The following is a 15,654-nucleotide window of genomic DNA, read 5'->3' as shown; positions in this document are numbered from 1 at the left end:
GTTATGATGTGTGTAGTTTACTCTGATGTGTATGTGTTTGTAGTTTACTCTGTGTGTAGTTATGATGTGTGTAGTTTACTCTGTGTGTAGTTATGATGTGTGTAGTTTACTCTGATGTGTATGTGTTTGTAGTTTACTCTGTGTGTAGTTATGATGTGATTGTAGTTTACTGAGTAAACTACAAACACATCATAACTACACACACTTAATACACATCAGAGTAAACTACACACATCATAACTACACACACTTGGAGACGTGGAGAAGCAGATTTTGAGAATGATGGTAGTTTGTACCTCTGAACTCTCCAGAAACTGCAGGACGTCGGGATCTTTGAGCAGCGCCGGGTGTTTGACGGTCCTCATCAGATACCTGCACACACACACACACACACACACACACACACACACACACACACACACACACACACACACACACACACACATCAGGATCAGTTCTTTAACAGACGCGCCGCTGACCGATCCGCTGACCTTCATGTCACTCAGACGCCTGATAAAAAGGGCACAGAATGCCAGCGCCTCTGAACTGTAATTTTTATTCGATTCATCAGTTTGTGCAAAACCATCTCTCGCTGACAGAGCAAACGTCCTCCGCTCGAGCATCAGGGTTTATCTAATGCTGCTAACGAGAGAACGAGAGAACGAGAGAGAGAGAGAGAGAACGAGAGAGAGAGAGAGAGAACGAGAGAGCGAGAGAACGAGAGAGAGAGAGAACGACAGAGCAAGAGAGCGAGAGAACAAGAGAGCAAACGTCCTCCGCTCGAGCATCAGGGTTTATCTAATGCTGCTAACGAGAGAACGAGAGAGCGAGAGAACGAGAGAGAGAGAGAGCGAGAGAACGAGAGAGAGAGAGAGAGAACGAGAGAGCGAGAGAACGAGAGAGCGAGAGAGAGCGAGAGCGAGAGAGAGCGAGAGAACGAGAGAGCGAGAGAACGAGAGAGCAAACGTCCTCCGCTCGAGCATCAGGGTTTATCTAATGCTGCTAACGAGAGAACGAGAGAACGAGAGAGCGAGAGAACGAGAGAGCGAGAGAACGAGAGAGCAAACGTCCTCCGCTCGAGCATCAGGGTTTATCTAATGCTGCTAACGAGAGAGCGAGAGAACGAGAGAGCGAGAGAACGAGAGAGAGCGAGAGAACGAGAGAGCGAGAGAACGAGAGAGCGAGAGAACGAGAGAGCGAGAGAACGAGAGAGCAAACGTCCTCCGCTCGAGCATCAGGGTTTATCTAATGCTGCTAACGAGAGAGCGAGAGAACGAGAGAGCGAGAGAACGAGAGAGCGAGAGAACGAGAGAGCGAGAGAACGAGAGAGCGAGAGAACGAGAGAGCGAGAGAACGAGAGAGCAAATGTCCTCCGCTCGAGCATCAGGGTTTATCTAATGCTGCTAACGAGAGAGCGAGAGAACGAGAGAGAGAGAGAACGACAGAGCGAGAGAACGAGAGAGAGAGAGAACGACAGAGCAAGAGAGCGAGAGAACAAGAGAGCAAACGTCCTCCGCTCGAGCATCAGGGTTTATCTAATGCTGCTAACGAGAGAGCGAGAGAACGAGAGAGAGAGAGAACGACAGAGCGAGAGAACGAGAGAACGAGAGAGAGAGAGAGAGAGAGAACGACAGAGCAAGAGAGCGAGAGAACGAGAGAGCGAGAGAACGAGAGAGCGAGAGAACGAGAGAGCGAGAGAACGAGAGAACGAGAGAGAGAGAGAGAGAGAGAGAGAACGACAGAGCAAGAGAGCGAGAGAACGAGAGAGCAAACGTCCTCCGCTCGAGCATCAGGGTTTATCTAATGCTGCTAACGAGAGAACGAGAGAGCGAGAGAACGAGAGAGAGAGAGAGAGAGAACGACAGAGCAAGAGAGCGAGAGAACGAGAGAGCAAACGTCCTCCGCTCGAGCATCAGGGTTTATCTAATGCTGCTAACGAGAGAATGAGAGAGCGAGAGAACGAGAGAGAGAGAGAGCGAGAGAACGAGAGAGAGAGAGAGAGAACGAGAGAGCGAGAGAACGAGAGAGCGAGAGAGAGCGAGAGCGAGAGAACGAGAGAGCGAGAGAGAGCGAGAGAGCGAGAGAACGAGAGAGCGAGAGAACGAGAGAGCGAGAGAACGAGAGAGCGAGAGAGCGAGAGAACGAGAGAGCGAGAGAACGAGAGAGCGAGAGAACGAGAGAGCGAGAGAACGAGAGAACGAGAGAGTGAGAGAACGAGAGAGCGAGAGAACGAGAGAGCGAGAGAGAGCGAGAGACTCACGACCATGACGCTCGATTTCACTAGATAATCACTATTACATGACAAAATACACTATTTATTTGAAATTATACATTTTAATTTATTTAATTTTAATATTGATGTATTCATTGTTTTATTATTAACAATTCATATTTTCACAAATAAAAATGACAAAGAATTTATTATTATTAATTATTTTAATTATTATTATATTCATATTTTTATTAATTATTTAAAAAAAATAAAAAAATACAATATTTATTTTAATATACATGTATTCATTATTTGAAATATCCTTCCAATTAATTTTAACAGATTTTTTATATTTTTTAAATATTTTATATTTTATCACTTTAAAAATTCTATTAAAATATCTATTTATTATTTCTTTGAAATACCTTTCTAAAGCAGATTAATTATAATTAATTTTAAATGTATTTGTTTGAATTATTATTACACTTATTTATTTATTATTATTAGTTAAAAAAAATTACAATATTTAATTTAATATTTATGTATTAATTCTTTGAAATGCTTTCCCAAGGCCTTAGACGGCGTTAGCGCGCAAGTCCCGAAGCCGCTTTCACTTTCGTGCTCATAAAGTTTGTCAAGTATGCGTTTAGGGCTTGCCCGTTTCAACATTTAAAGCGATTATGCACTATTGAAAAAACAACAATACGTATCCGTTCAGAGTTCAGCTTCTTTCTGGGACACAGAGAGCCGAGCCGTGTCTCTGACAACACGCGCGCGCGCCCTGAAGGCAGATCTTTCACCTGCGCCGCGTGATGATCGCGCAGAGGAGCAGCAGAAACACAGTGTCAACGCCGTCCTGTGACTAAAGTAAAGTCACTGAAGTAGCTCAGAAACTCAACCGTTATAGCATATATTTGAATACCTTTGCAGTAAGTAAAAACCACAGCGTAATAATGAATAGAGACGGTATGAGTATTGTATGAGTATGGTATTAATTTATCTGTATCTGATGTACAACAAACAGAAATCTGCTTTGTATTATTTTAATCTTTATGTATTAACTCTTTCACTGAAAAAAATGGTGTGTTGGATTTACATGATTTAATCATGTACATCGGTTCCACATGATTCAATTAAGTTAAACAAACATAATTTGTTCACATAATTTCAACATAATGGAATTAAGTAATTTTTAAGTAACCGAATTGAGTAGTCTCCCTAACAACAGTGGTGCACACGGGGCTTGAGACCCTGCATCTTTAATCAAAACACATGTTTATTTTTGTATATTTTTGTTGTCACTTGACTGATCTATAATACAGTACTCAGTAGCTTTCATTATATTGGCCAGCAATAGCACATCATATATGTATATATCTATGGTAACCCAGTGTAATTTAAATGGTTTGAATAATTCCAACATAATTAAACATTAAACACTAATAAACAATATAAAGTCTTTTTCTCATTTTGCTCAAAAACACATAAAATAACACTTACTTTCAACACTTTTACTCTAGTCGTCAAGTCCCGAGCAAAGCATGCTGGGAACTACAGTTTCAGCAAAAATCATTTTCGAGTACTTAATTGGTTCACATTCACCCCAAATAATTAATCTCGTAGATTGCACATTTTAGAGAATTACATTAATCGAAAGCAATGAAATCATGTTTAGAAGAGAAACACAAATTTGTTGCGTAGATCACAAATAATACGCTTAAGTAAATTGGACAACATGTGTTTTCCTGTTTTTTCAGTGTTGAAATGCCTTTCCAAAGCAGATTTATTTTATTAATTCCGTATGTTTTTTTTTTTTTAATTAAATTAATTATTAATACTTAAAATATTGTTGTAAAGTGTTTATTTTAATATCTATGTATTATTTATTTGAAATTTATTTCAAAAGATTTATTTGTATTAATTTTAATTAAAATTTTTTAAAAAGATTTAATTAATTATTACTTAAAATATTATATTAAAATATTTATTTATTATTTATTTGAAATGCCTTTCCAATGCAGATTTATTTTATTAAATTTAATAGATTTTTTTTATTATTTTGTCAAATGTATTTAATTAATTATTATTACTTAAAAATATTTTAAAATATTTATTTATTTGAAACACCTTTCCAAAGCAGATTTATTTTAATTAATTTTAAATGTATTATTTTAATTATTTTTATATTTAGTTACTTGAGTTATTATTAATTAAAAATAGTGATATAATAATATTTATTTTTAATGTTTATGTATCAACTCTTTGAAATACCTTTCCAAAGCAGATTTATTTATATTAATTCTAATTGTTTTTTAATAAAAAAATTTGATTTATTGAATTAATTATTAATACTTAAAATATTGTTTTAAAGTGTTTATATTAATATCTATGTATTATTTGTTTGAAATATAATTTTCAAAGATTTATTTTTAGTCATTTTAATTAAAAAATAAATAAATAAATACAAATATATTTTATATATATATATATATAATTAATTATTATCACTTAAAAATATTATATTAAAATATGGATTTATTATTAATTACATTATTATTATGAATTAAAAATAGTGATATTAAAATATTTATTTTGAATGTTCATGTATTAACTCTTTGAAATACCTTTCCAAAGCAGATCTTCTCTTCTCCACGAACTCCACTGATGACAGATCCTCTTTTCCCACCTTGACCTTCGTCATTCCTGAAAGGCACACATGAGCTGATCAGGACCCTCAGATCATCGCTGAGATCATCGCAGAGATCACGCTCAGATCATCGCTCAGATCACCGCTGAGATCATCGCTCAGATCATCGCTCAGATCATCGCTCAGATCATCGCTGAGATCACGCTCAGATCATCGCTCAGATCACGCTCAGATCATCGCTCAGATCATCGCTGAGATCATCGCTCAGATCATCGCTGAGATCATCGCTCAGATCATCGCTGAGATCATCGCTCAGATCATCGCTGAGATCATCGCTCAGATCATCGCTGAGATCACGCTCAGATCATCGCTCAGATCACGCTCAGATCATCGCTCAGATCACGCTCAGATCATCGCTCAGATCATCGCTGAGATCATCGCTCAGATCATCGCTGAGATCACGCTCAGATCATCGCTCAGATCACGCTCAGATCATCGCTCAGATCACGCTCAGATCATCGCTCAGATCACGCTCAGATCACGCTCAGATCATCGCTCAGATCATCGCTGAGATCATCGCTCAGATCATCGCTGAGATCACGCTCAGATCATCGCTGAGATCACGCTCAGATCATCGCTGAGATCACGCTCAGATCATCGCAGAGATCACGCTCAGATCATCGCAGAGATCACGCTCAGATCATCGCAGAGATCACGCTCAGATCATCGCAGAGATCACGCTCAGATCATCGCAGAGATCACGCTCAGATCATCGCTGAGATCATCGCTCAGATCATCGCTGAGATCATCGCTCAGATCATCGCTCAGATCATCGCTCAGATCATCGCTGAGATCACCGCTCAGATCATCGCTCAGATCACCGCTGAGATCATCGCTCAGATCATCGCTCAGATCATCGCTCAGATCATCGCTCAGATCATCGCTCAGATCATCGCTCAGATCATCGCTCAGATCATCGCTGAGATCACCGCTCAGATCATCGCTCAGATCACCGCTGAGATCATCGCTCAGATCATCGCTCAGATCATCGCTGAGATCATCGCTCAGATCATCGCTCAGATCATCGCTCAGATCACCGCTGAGATCATCGCTCAGATCATCGCTCAGATCATCGCTCAGATCACCGCTCAGATCATCGCTCAGATCATCGCTGCACGTGCAGATCTTACCCACAAGGCTTTTCTCTGGCGCTGGAGGCACAATGTAGCCGATGTGCAGGTACTTGGAGGCTAATTTGCTGTGCAAGCCCAGGAAATCACTGAAGCGCCTCTTGACGGAAACCTCGTCTCTGCTGAATATGGACAGGCTGGTCTAGAGAAACACACACAGACGATTCAGAGCCAGGGCTTATTCTGACAGCATATTTAGATTTAGTTTTAGTCAGTCTTTTGACAAAAATGCCATTTAGTTTTAGTCATATTTTAGTCGCCTGAATTGTTTTTAGTTTTAGTCTCCTAAAATCGAATGAGTTTAGTTAAATTGTAATACATTAAGCATTTAAGCGTCACATAACCGACTGTCACTTTAACTGACATTTTGTTTTTGACATTAAAAGGACAGCTCAATTAACTTTTTTGTTTGTTTTTAAAAACATCTATATAGTTTTTATAACTTTGTATTTCTTTTTTAGTCAGTAGGCCATATCAGGTTAAGCTAAAGCTTCAAATAAGTTTATTTAATTTTTTTAATTTCAGTTAACATTTATTTAATTTCAAGTAACAAAGTTTTTTTTAATGGTTTTAGTGAACTATTATAACCCTGATACTTTATTGAATATGTGTCTAATACTGGTCTTTCCTCCTGACTATGAATTAAATGGGAATTATATTAAATACAGTTTATTGTGTTCGCAAAAACGAATATATAATGCGTGACTTTTAATTATAAACAAGCTGGAAATGCACCAGGACTCTTATTTTGAAATGCGCCTCTATTGCAGTTGCAGGAGCTCATTCAAGTCCAGATCTCTGCCCTAATCCACCCTCACTAACATTGTCCTCTCGTTTTTATTTGTTGACGAAGTTGATTTTCCTCATAGTTTTTGTCATCCAACACTAGTTTTTATTTAGTTATCGTCTCGTTTTCGTCAGTGAAAAAAGGTTGTTGACGAAAATTATGATGAAAATTATTTGTGAACAAATTAACACTGGCCACAGAGCCTCGGACTCTCAGCTGAAGACCCAGATTTCTCACCTTGGTCGTCACTTTATACACCATGTACGCGTTCATGCCATCGCCTGGAGAACAAACACATAAAACAAAACAAATGAGAAAATGAGAGTCGGAAATTGATCGCAAACATCATGAAAAACTCCTTACCGACTTTCTCCGGGTCGGACACGGATATCTGCACGTCAAACGTGTCCCTGCTCTCCTCTTCATCTTCATCCTGGAGGAAGAGGGGTTGTGTGAGACAGGCATGAGATCAGACAGACACATGTGGCGTTAGGGCACTTCACCTCGTCCTGCGATTGGTCGAACAGGTCCACCCGCGGGTCGATGATGGCTGTGGGCGTGACCGGAGTGATGGCGGGAGACGGCCCGTCTGACAGGATTGGCTGACGCTCAGGACTGTCCAGCGAAACTTCCTCTGTCGCTTCTGAAGGAGAAGAAGAACACATTCAGCTCATCAGACCTGGACCACACTCACAGCGAGCAGGGAACGTTCTGGCAAGGTTCTCTCAACGTTATGAACAAACATTCCTCCAGTCATGCGAATAGAACGTTTGTTTAAAGTTATCTGGACTTTAATAATATTCTCAAAACACGTCAAGAGTAACGCTCGGAGAACACTCAAGAGTAACGCTCAGAGAACACTCAAGAGTAACGCTCGGAGAACACTCAAGAGTAACGCTCGGAGAACACTCAAGAGTAACGCTCGGAGAACACTCAAGAGTAACGCTCAGAGAACACTCAAGAGTAACGCTCGGAGAACACTCAAGAGTAACGCTCGGAGAACACTCAAGAGTAACGCTCGGAGAACACTCAAGAGTAACGCTCGGAGAACACTCAAGAGTAACGCTCGGAGAACACTCAAGAGTAACGCTCGGAGAACACTCAAGAGTAACGCTCGGAGAACACTCAAGAGTAACGCTCGGAGAACACTCAAGAGTAACGCTCGGAGAACACTCAAGAGTAACGCTCGGAGAACACTCAAGAGTAACGCTCGGAGAACACTCAAGAGTAACGCTCGGAGAACACTCAAGAGTAACGCTCGGAGAACACTCAAGAGTAACGCTCGGAGAACACTCAGAGTAACGCTCAGAGAACACTCAAGAGTAACGCTCGGAGAACACTCAAGAGTAACGCTCGGAGAACACTCAAGAGTAACGCTCGGAGAACACTCAAGAGTAACGCTCGGAGAACACTCAAGAGTAACGCTCGGAGAACACTCAAGAGTAACGCTCGGAGAACACTCAAGAGTAACGCTCGGAGAACACTCAAGAGTAACGCTCGGAGAACACTCAAGAGTAACGCTCGGAGAACACTCAAGAGTAACGCTCGGAGAACACTCAAGAGTAACGCTCGGAGAACACTCAAGAGTAACGCTCGGAGAACACTCAGAGTAACGCTCGGAGAACACTCAGAGTAACGCTCAGAGAACACTCAAGAGTAACGCTCGGAGAACACTCAAGAGTAACGCTCTGAGAACACTCAGAGTAACGCTCGGAGAACACTCAGAGTAACGCTCGGAGAACACTCAGAGTAACGCTCGGAGAACACTCAGAGTAACGCTCGGAGAACACTCAGAGTAACGCTCGGAGAACACTCAGAGTAACGCTCGGAGAACACTCAGAGTAACGCTCGGAGAACACTCAAGAGTAACACTCAGAGAACACTCAAGAGTAACGCTCAGAGAACACTCAAGAGTAACGCTCAGAGAACACTCAAGAGTAACGCTCAGAGAAGACTCGAGAGTAACGCTCAGAGAACACTCAAGAGTAACACTCAGAGAACACTCAAGAGTAACGCTCAGAGAACACTCAAGAGTAACACTCAGAGAACACTCAAGAGTAACACTCGGAGAACACTCAAAGTAACGCTCGGAGAACACTCAGAGTAACGCTCGGAGAACACTCAGAGTAACGCTCGGAGAACACTCAGAGTAACGCTCGGAGAACACTCAGAGTAACGCTCGGAGAACACTCAGAGTAACGCTCGGAGAACACTCAGAGTAACGCTCGGAGAACACTCAGAGTAACGCTCGGAGAACACTCAAGAGTAACACTCAGAGAACACTCAAGAGTAACACTCAGAGAACACTCGAGAGTAACGCTCAGAGAACACTCGAGAGTAACGCTCAGAGAACACTCAAGAGTAACACTCAGAGAACACTCGAGAGTAACGCTCAGAGAACACTCAAAAGTAACGCTCAGAGAACACTCAAAAGTAACGCTCAGAGAACACTCAAGAGTAACACTCAGAGAACACTCAAAAGTAACGCTCAGAGAACACTCAAAAGTAACGCTCAGAGAACACTCAAAAGTAACGCTCGGAGAACACTCAAAAGTAACGCTCGGAGAACACTCAAAAGTAACGCTCGGAGAACACTCAAAAGTAACGCTCAGAGAACACTCAAAAGTAACGCTCAGAGAACACTCAAGAGTAACACTCAGAGAACACTCAAGAGTAACGCTCAGAGAACACTCAAAAGTAACGCTCAGAGAACACTCAAGAGTAACACTCAGAGAACACTCAAGAGTAACACTCAGAGAACACTCGAGAGTAACACTCAGAGAACACTCAAGAGTAACACTCAGAGAACACTCAAGAGTAACACTCAGAGAACACTCGAGAGTAACACTCAGAGAACACTCAAGAGTAACACTCAGAGAACACTCGAGAGTAACACTCAGAGAACACTCGAGAGTAACACTCAGAGAACACTCAAGAGTAACACTCAGAGAACACTCAAGAGTAACACTCAGAGAACACTCGAGAGTAACACTCAGAGAACACTCGAGAGTAACGCTCAGAGAACACTCAAAAGTAACGCTCAGAGAACACTCAAGAGTAACACTCAGAGAACACTCAAGAGTAACACTCAGAGAAGACTCAAGAGTAACACTCTAGAGTAACGCTCAGAGAACACTCAAAAGTAACGCTCAGAGAACACTCAAGAGTAACACTCAGAGAACACTCAAGAGTAACACTCAGAGAAGACTCAAGAGTAACGCTCAGAGAACACTCAAGAGTAACACTCAGAGAACACTCAAGAGTAACACTCAGAGAACACTCAAGAGTAACGCTCAGAGAACACTCAAGAGTAACGCTCAGAGAACACTCGAGAGTAACGCTCAGAGAACACTCAAGAGTAACACTCAGAGAACATTCAAGAGTAACACTCAGAGAACACTCAAGAGTAACACTCAGAGAACACTCAAGAGTAACGCTCAGAGAACACTCAAGAGTAACGCTCAGAGAACACTCAAGAGTAACGCTCAGAGAACACTCGAGAGTAACGCTCAGAGAACACTCAAGAGTAACACTCAGAGAACATTCAAGAGTAACACTCAGAGAACACTCAAGAGTAACACTCAGAGAACACTCAAGAGTAACGCTCAGAGAACACTCGAGTGTAACACTCAGAGAACACTCGAGAGTAACACTCAGAGAACACTCAAGAGTAACACTCAGAGAACACTCAAGAGTAACACTCAGAGAACACTCAAGAGTAACGCTCAGAGAACACTCAAGAGTAACGCTCAGAGAACACTCAAGAGTAACACTCAGAGAACACTCAAGAGTAACGCTCAGAGAACACTCAAGAGTAACGCTCAGAGAACACTCAAGAGTAACGCTCAGAGAACACTCAAGAGTAACGCTCAGAGAACACTCAAGAGTAACGCTCAGAGAACACTCGAGAGTAACACTCAGAGAACACTCAAGAGTAACACTCAGAGAACACTCGAGAGTAACACTCAGAGAACACTCGAGAGTAACACTCAGAGAACACTCAAGAGTAACACTCAGAGAACACTCAAGAGTAACGCTCAGAGAACACTCAAGAGTAACGCTCAGAGAACACTCGAGAGTAACGCTCAGAGAACATTCGAGAGTAACACTCAGAGAACACTCAAGAGTAACACTCAGAGAACACTCAAGAGTAACACTCAGAGAACACTCAAGAGTAACACTCAGAGAACACTCAAGAGTAACACTCAGAGAACACTCAAGAGTAACACTCAGAGAACACTCAAGAGTAACACTCAGAGAACACTCAAGAGTAACACTCAGAGAACACTCAAGAGTAACGCTCAGAGAACACTCAAGAGTAACGCTCAGAGAACACTCGAGAGTAACGCTCAGAGAACACTCAAGAGTAACACTCAGAGAACACTCAAGAGTAACGCTCAGAGAACACTCAAGAGTAACACTCAGAGAACACTCGAGAGTAACACTCAGAGAACACTCAAGAGTAACACTCAGAGAACACTCAAGAGTAACGCTCAGAGAACACTCAAGAGTAACGCTCAGAGAACACTCGAGAGTAACGCTCAGAGAACACTCAAAAGTAACGCTCAGAGAACACTCTAGAGTAACACTCAGAGAACACTCGAGAGTAACGCTCAGAGAACATTCGAGAGTAACACTCAGAGAACACTCAAGAGTAACACTCAGAGAACACTCAAGAGTAACACTCAGAGAACACTCAAGAGTAACACTCAGAGAACACTCAAGAGTAACACTCAGAGAACACTCAAGAGTAACGCTCAGAGAACACTCAAGAGTAACGCTCAGAGAACACTCAAGAGTAACGCTCAGAGAAGACTCGAGAGTAACGCTCAGAGAACACTCAAGAGTAACACTCAGAGAACACTCAAGAGTAACGCTCAGAGAACACTCAAGAGTAACACTCAGAGAACACTCGAGAGTAACACTCAGAGAACACTCAAGAGTAACACTCAGAGAACACTCAAGAGTAACGCTCAGAGAACACTCAAGAGTAACGCTCAGAGAACACTCGAGAGTAACGCTCAGAGAACACTCAAAAGTAACGCTCAGAGAACACTCTAGAGTAACGCTCAGAGAACACTCAAGAGTAACACTCAGAGAACACTCAAGAGTAACACTCAGAGAACACTCTAGAGTAACACTCAGAGAACACTCTAGAGTAACGCTCAGAGAACACTCAAGAGTAACACTCCTATAATATTTGAAGAATGATACAATGGAATGTTTGCATAACTAAGAAAATATGTTTTAAAACATTTTAAAAGCTGGGCGTTTTGATCTTCATAACTTAAAGGGAAAGTTATAGGGAATATGCCAGCTTGGTTTGTAGATTTTCTGTTTATGCAAAGTTTGAAATAATAAAGATGTGTTAATGTGTCTGAGAGTCTCATGAATCTGATCATAACTCCAGTAAACAGATAAATATTCCTCCAGTGTAGATCAGCTGTACACACACACACACACACACACACACTCCAGGGTAGATCAGCTGTACACACACACACACACACACACACACACACTCCAGTGTAGATCATCTGTACACACACACACACACACACACACACACACACACACACACACACACACACACACACACACACACACACACACACACACACACACACACACACACACACACACACACACACACCAGTGTAGATCAGCTGTACACACACACACACACACACACACACACACACACACTCCAGTGTAGATCAGCTGTACACACACACACACACACACACACACACACACACACACACACACACACACACTCCAGTGTAGATCAGCTGTACACACACACACACACACACACACACACACACTCCAGTGTAGATCAGCTGTACACACACACACACACACACACACACACACACACTCCAGTGTAGATCAGCTGTACACACACACACACACACACACACACACTCCAGTGTAGATCAGCTGTACACACACACACACACACACACACACACACACACACACACACACACTCCAGTGTAGATCATCTGTACACACACACACACACACACACACACACACACACACACACACACACACACACACACACTCCAGTGTAGATCATCTGTTCTCTATGTGAATATATAGTAAAGTGTAATTTATTCCTGTGATTTATCATCATTACTCCAGTCTTCAGAGTCACATGACCCTTCACTAATCACTCATATGATCAACACACATTTATGATTATTATCAGTTCATATTTCTAGAATATAATCTTTTGTAACATTATAGATGTCTTTACTGTCACTTCTGATCAGAATAACAGCACTTTTAAAGGGCTGTGTTTGTGTCAGTCAGAGAGCCAATAGAAACAGAGCTCTCTCAGATATGCAAATGAGGCTCACACACCTGCGAACAGGTCGTCCGGATCCTCGTCCAGGAAGATCTGCTCCGGTTTGGGCCCGTTGGAGCTGGTGCTGGTTCCGTCCTCTGGAGACGCTGGACTGGCCTGAGACACACACACACACACACAGAAATGAGTTCTCGGAGTCCTCATTAAAGTTAATGTTCACACACACTCATCTGTCGTAAACGTGTTGGGCTCACAGGACGAACCCATGACCGGAAGCACAGGAAGTGCGAAGGAAGGGACTTCCTGTCGGTCCAGAATCTGCTGATCAGGTGCAAATCAGCACAACATCACATGACCGCGCGGAAACATGCGTTTATGGAGATTTTTCTCAATATTTAGATGTTTTTGCACCTTCAGATTCCAAATATATTGTCATAACAAACCACACATCAATGGAAATGTTATTTATTCCGCTTTCAGCATCTCAATTTCATAAAATATACTGACTTATGACTGATTTTGCGGTCCAGGGTCACATATTATGACCAGGCAAACCATTGTTTTGCTTCCATAACTTCATACTAGTGGGAAAAAAACATCCAAAATACAATTTTAAGTGTTTATTTTATGCACTTTTAATCTTTAGTTTGAGTAGAAAACCTCACACCTGTATTCAGAAGGTTTATTTATGATAATATCGAGGCTCTGCGTAACACCAGTCATGATCTCACAGGAATATGCCAATCATTTTATGGGTCAAAATTATACTTTTCTTTTATGCCAACAATCATTAGGATGTTAAAATCATGTTCCATGAAGATATTTTGTACATTTTCATATCATAAATTTATTATTAGTAGTAATATACATTGCTAAGGGCTTTATTTGGACAACTTTAAAGGAGATTTTCTCAATATTTAGATGTTTTTGCACCTTCAGATTCCAAATATATTGTCATAACAAACCACACATCAATGGAAATGTTATTTATTCAGCTTTCAGCATCTCAATTTCATAAAATGTACCCTTATGACTGATTTTGTGGTCCAGGGTCACATATTATGACCAGGCAAACCATTGTTTTGCTTCCATAACTTCATACTAGTGGAAATAAAACATCCAAAATACAATTTATATACAAAATGAGGCACTTTTAATCTTTAGTTTGAGTAGAAACACACCTCACACCTGTATTCAGAAGGTTTGTTTATGATAATATCGAGGCTCTGCGTTCACGCGACGCAGTGTTGATGTGCAGAAGGAGCCCGTGTCGCGCACGCGCGCTCAGCATCTCCACTCGCTCATGAAATTCAATGAAATCTGTCAGAATCCGCTGTAAATACGCCGATTATGTTCCGCTGATGGCGAGCATTGATTAGTGGTTTTGATTAGCGCCTGTGGGCAGAAGGGCGTGTCGACGCGCCTCGGGAACGCGAGCGTCGCGCGCAGGTTTAATCTCACCTCCATTCTGCTCGCGGCGCTGACGAACAGATCCTCCCCGTCCTCCGGCTCCGTCAGGCCCGCGGTGGAGAGCGGTGGAGGCTCTCTGTCCTCCGCCATCTTCAACAATAACAGCAGAATAAAGTCTCAGAGTGACAGAATGAGTGTGTGCTGAGGCCAGTCATGTGACCGAGTCTCATGACAGAAGCGCTTCATGCGGCTCGTGCTCCGCCCTCACTGCGCAGGACGGGCGGGTCTCCAGCACTGCGCATCCGCGCGAGACACTGGCGCGAAACTGCTTTAATTAGCGGTATATCGAAATTAGGACCAAAAGTCGAATTAGAGGATTCATTTAGACTTTTATGTCATGATATCGACTCTTAATGTAACTTTATAAAGTCATAATTTTGACTTTTTTATGGTTATTTAAAATTATGACCTACATTTGTGTCAAAATTATGAAATTGTGACTAAAAAGTTTTAATTAAATACAATATTATGACAAAAAGTAATGAGATAAAAGTCATAATTTATCTGAAATAAAGTCCAAATTTATTTGTCATAATTATCACATAAAACGTTTTATTATTAATTAAAAAGTTCGAAATTATGAGTCATAATCAATACATACAGTCATAATTTTGACTTTTTGTTTCAGAATGACTCTTTGGTCATTATAACTTATTTCGACTTCTATGTTTATTTAAAATTATGATGTAAATGTATGTAAAAAATTATGACTTAGAAAGTAGAAATTGTGACTAAAAAATTATAATTAAATACAATATTAAAGTCAAAATAATGAGATAAAAAGTCGTATTTCTGAAATAACGTAAAAATTTACTTAAGTCATAATTATCACATAAAACGTTTTATTATTAATTAAAAACTTCGAAATTTTGAGTCATAATCGAGACAGTCATAATTTCAACTTTTATGTTTATTTAAAATTATGACGTAAATTTATGTCGAAATTCTGACTTAAAAAGTAGAAATTGTGACTAAAAAGTCAATATGTCAATATGATAAGAGTCAATATTATGCCAAACGTCAAAATTATGA

At 41.0% G+C, this 15,654-nt stretch overlaps 1 protein-coding gene across 1 annotated transcript in view; it reads right to left on the bottom strand.

Annotated features, from left to right (window-relative positions):
- snx2 (sorting nexin 2) overlaps positions 1-14,822 on the bottom strand; it is a 41,634-nt gene extending 26,812 nt beyond the window's left edge. The window contains exons 1-8 of the mRNA XM_079827970.1: positions 14,614-14,822; positions 13,209-13,308; positions 7,340-7,479; positions 7,200-7,269; positions 7,074-7,117; positions 6,050-6,191; positions 4,837-4,915; positions 297-372 (exon numbers count right to left, since the gene is read on the bottom strand). Coding sequence (XP_079684096.1) covers positions 297-372; positions 4,837-4,915; positions 6,050-6,191; positions 7,074-7,117; positions 7,200-7,269; positions 7,340-7,479; positions 13,209-13,308; positions 14,614-14,712 — 750 coding nt within the window. The 5' untranslated portion in view covers positions 14,713-14,822. The remainder of the gene's footprint in view (positions 1-296; positions 373-4,836; positions 4,916-6,049; positions 6,192-7,073; positions 7,118-7,199; positions 7,270-7,339; positions 7,480-13,208; positions 13,309-14,613) is intronic.
- Positions 14,823-15,654: the final 832 nt, after the last annotated feature.

Source organism: Gobio gobio (genome assembly GCF_949357685.1).
Source record: "Gobio gobio genome assembly, chromosome: 10".
NCBI lineage: Eukaryota > Metazoa > Chordata > Actinopteri > Cypriniformes > Gobionidae > Gobio > Gobio gobio.
Note: the sequence above shows the minus strand (reverse complement) of the source record. Positions and strands in the feature narration are given on the sequence as shown.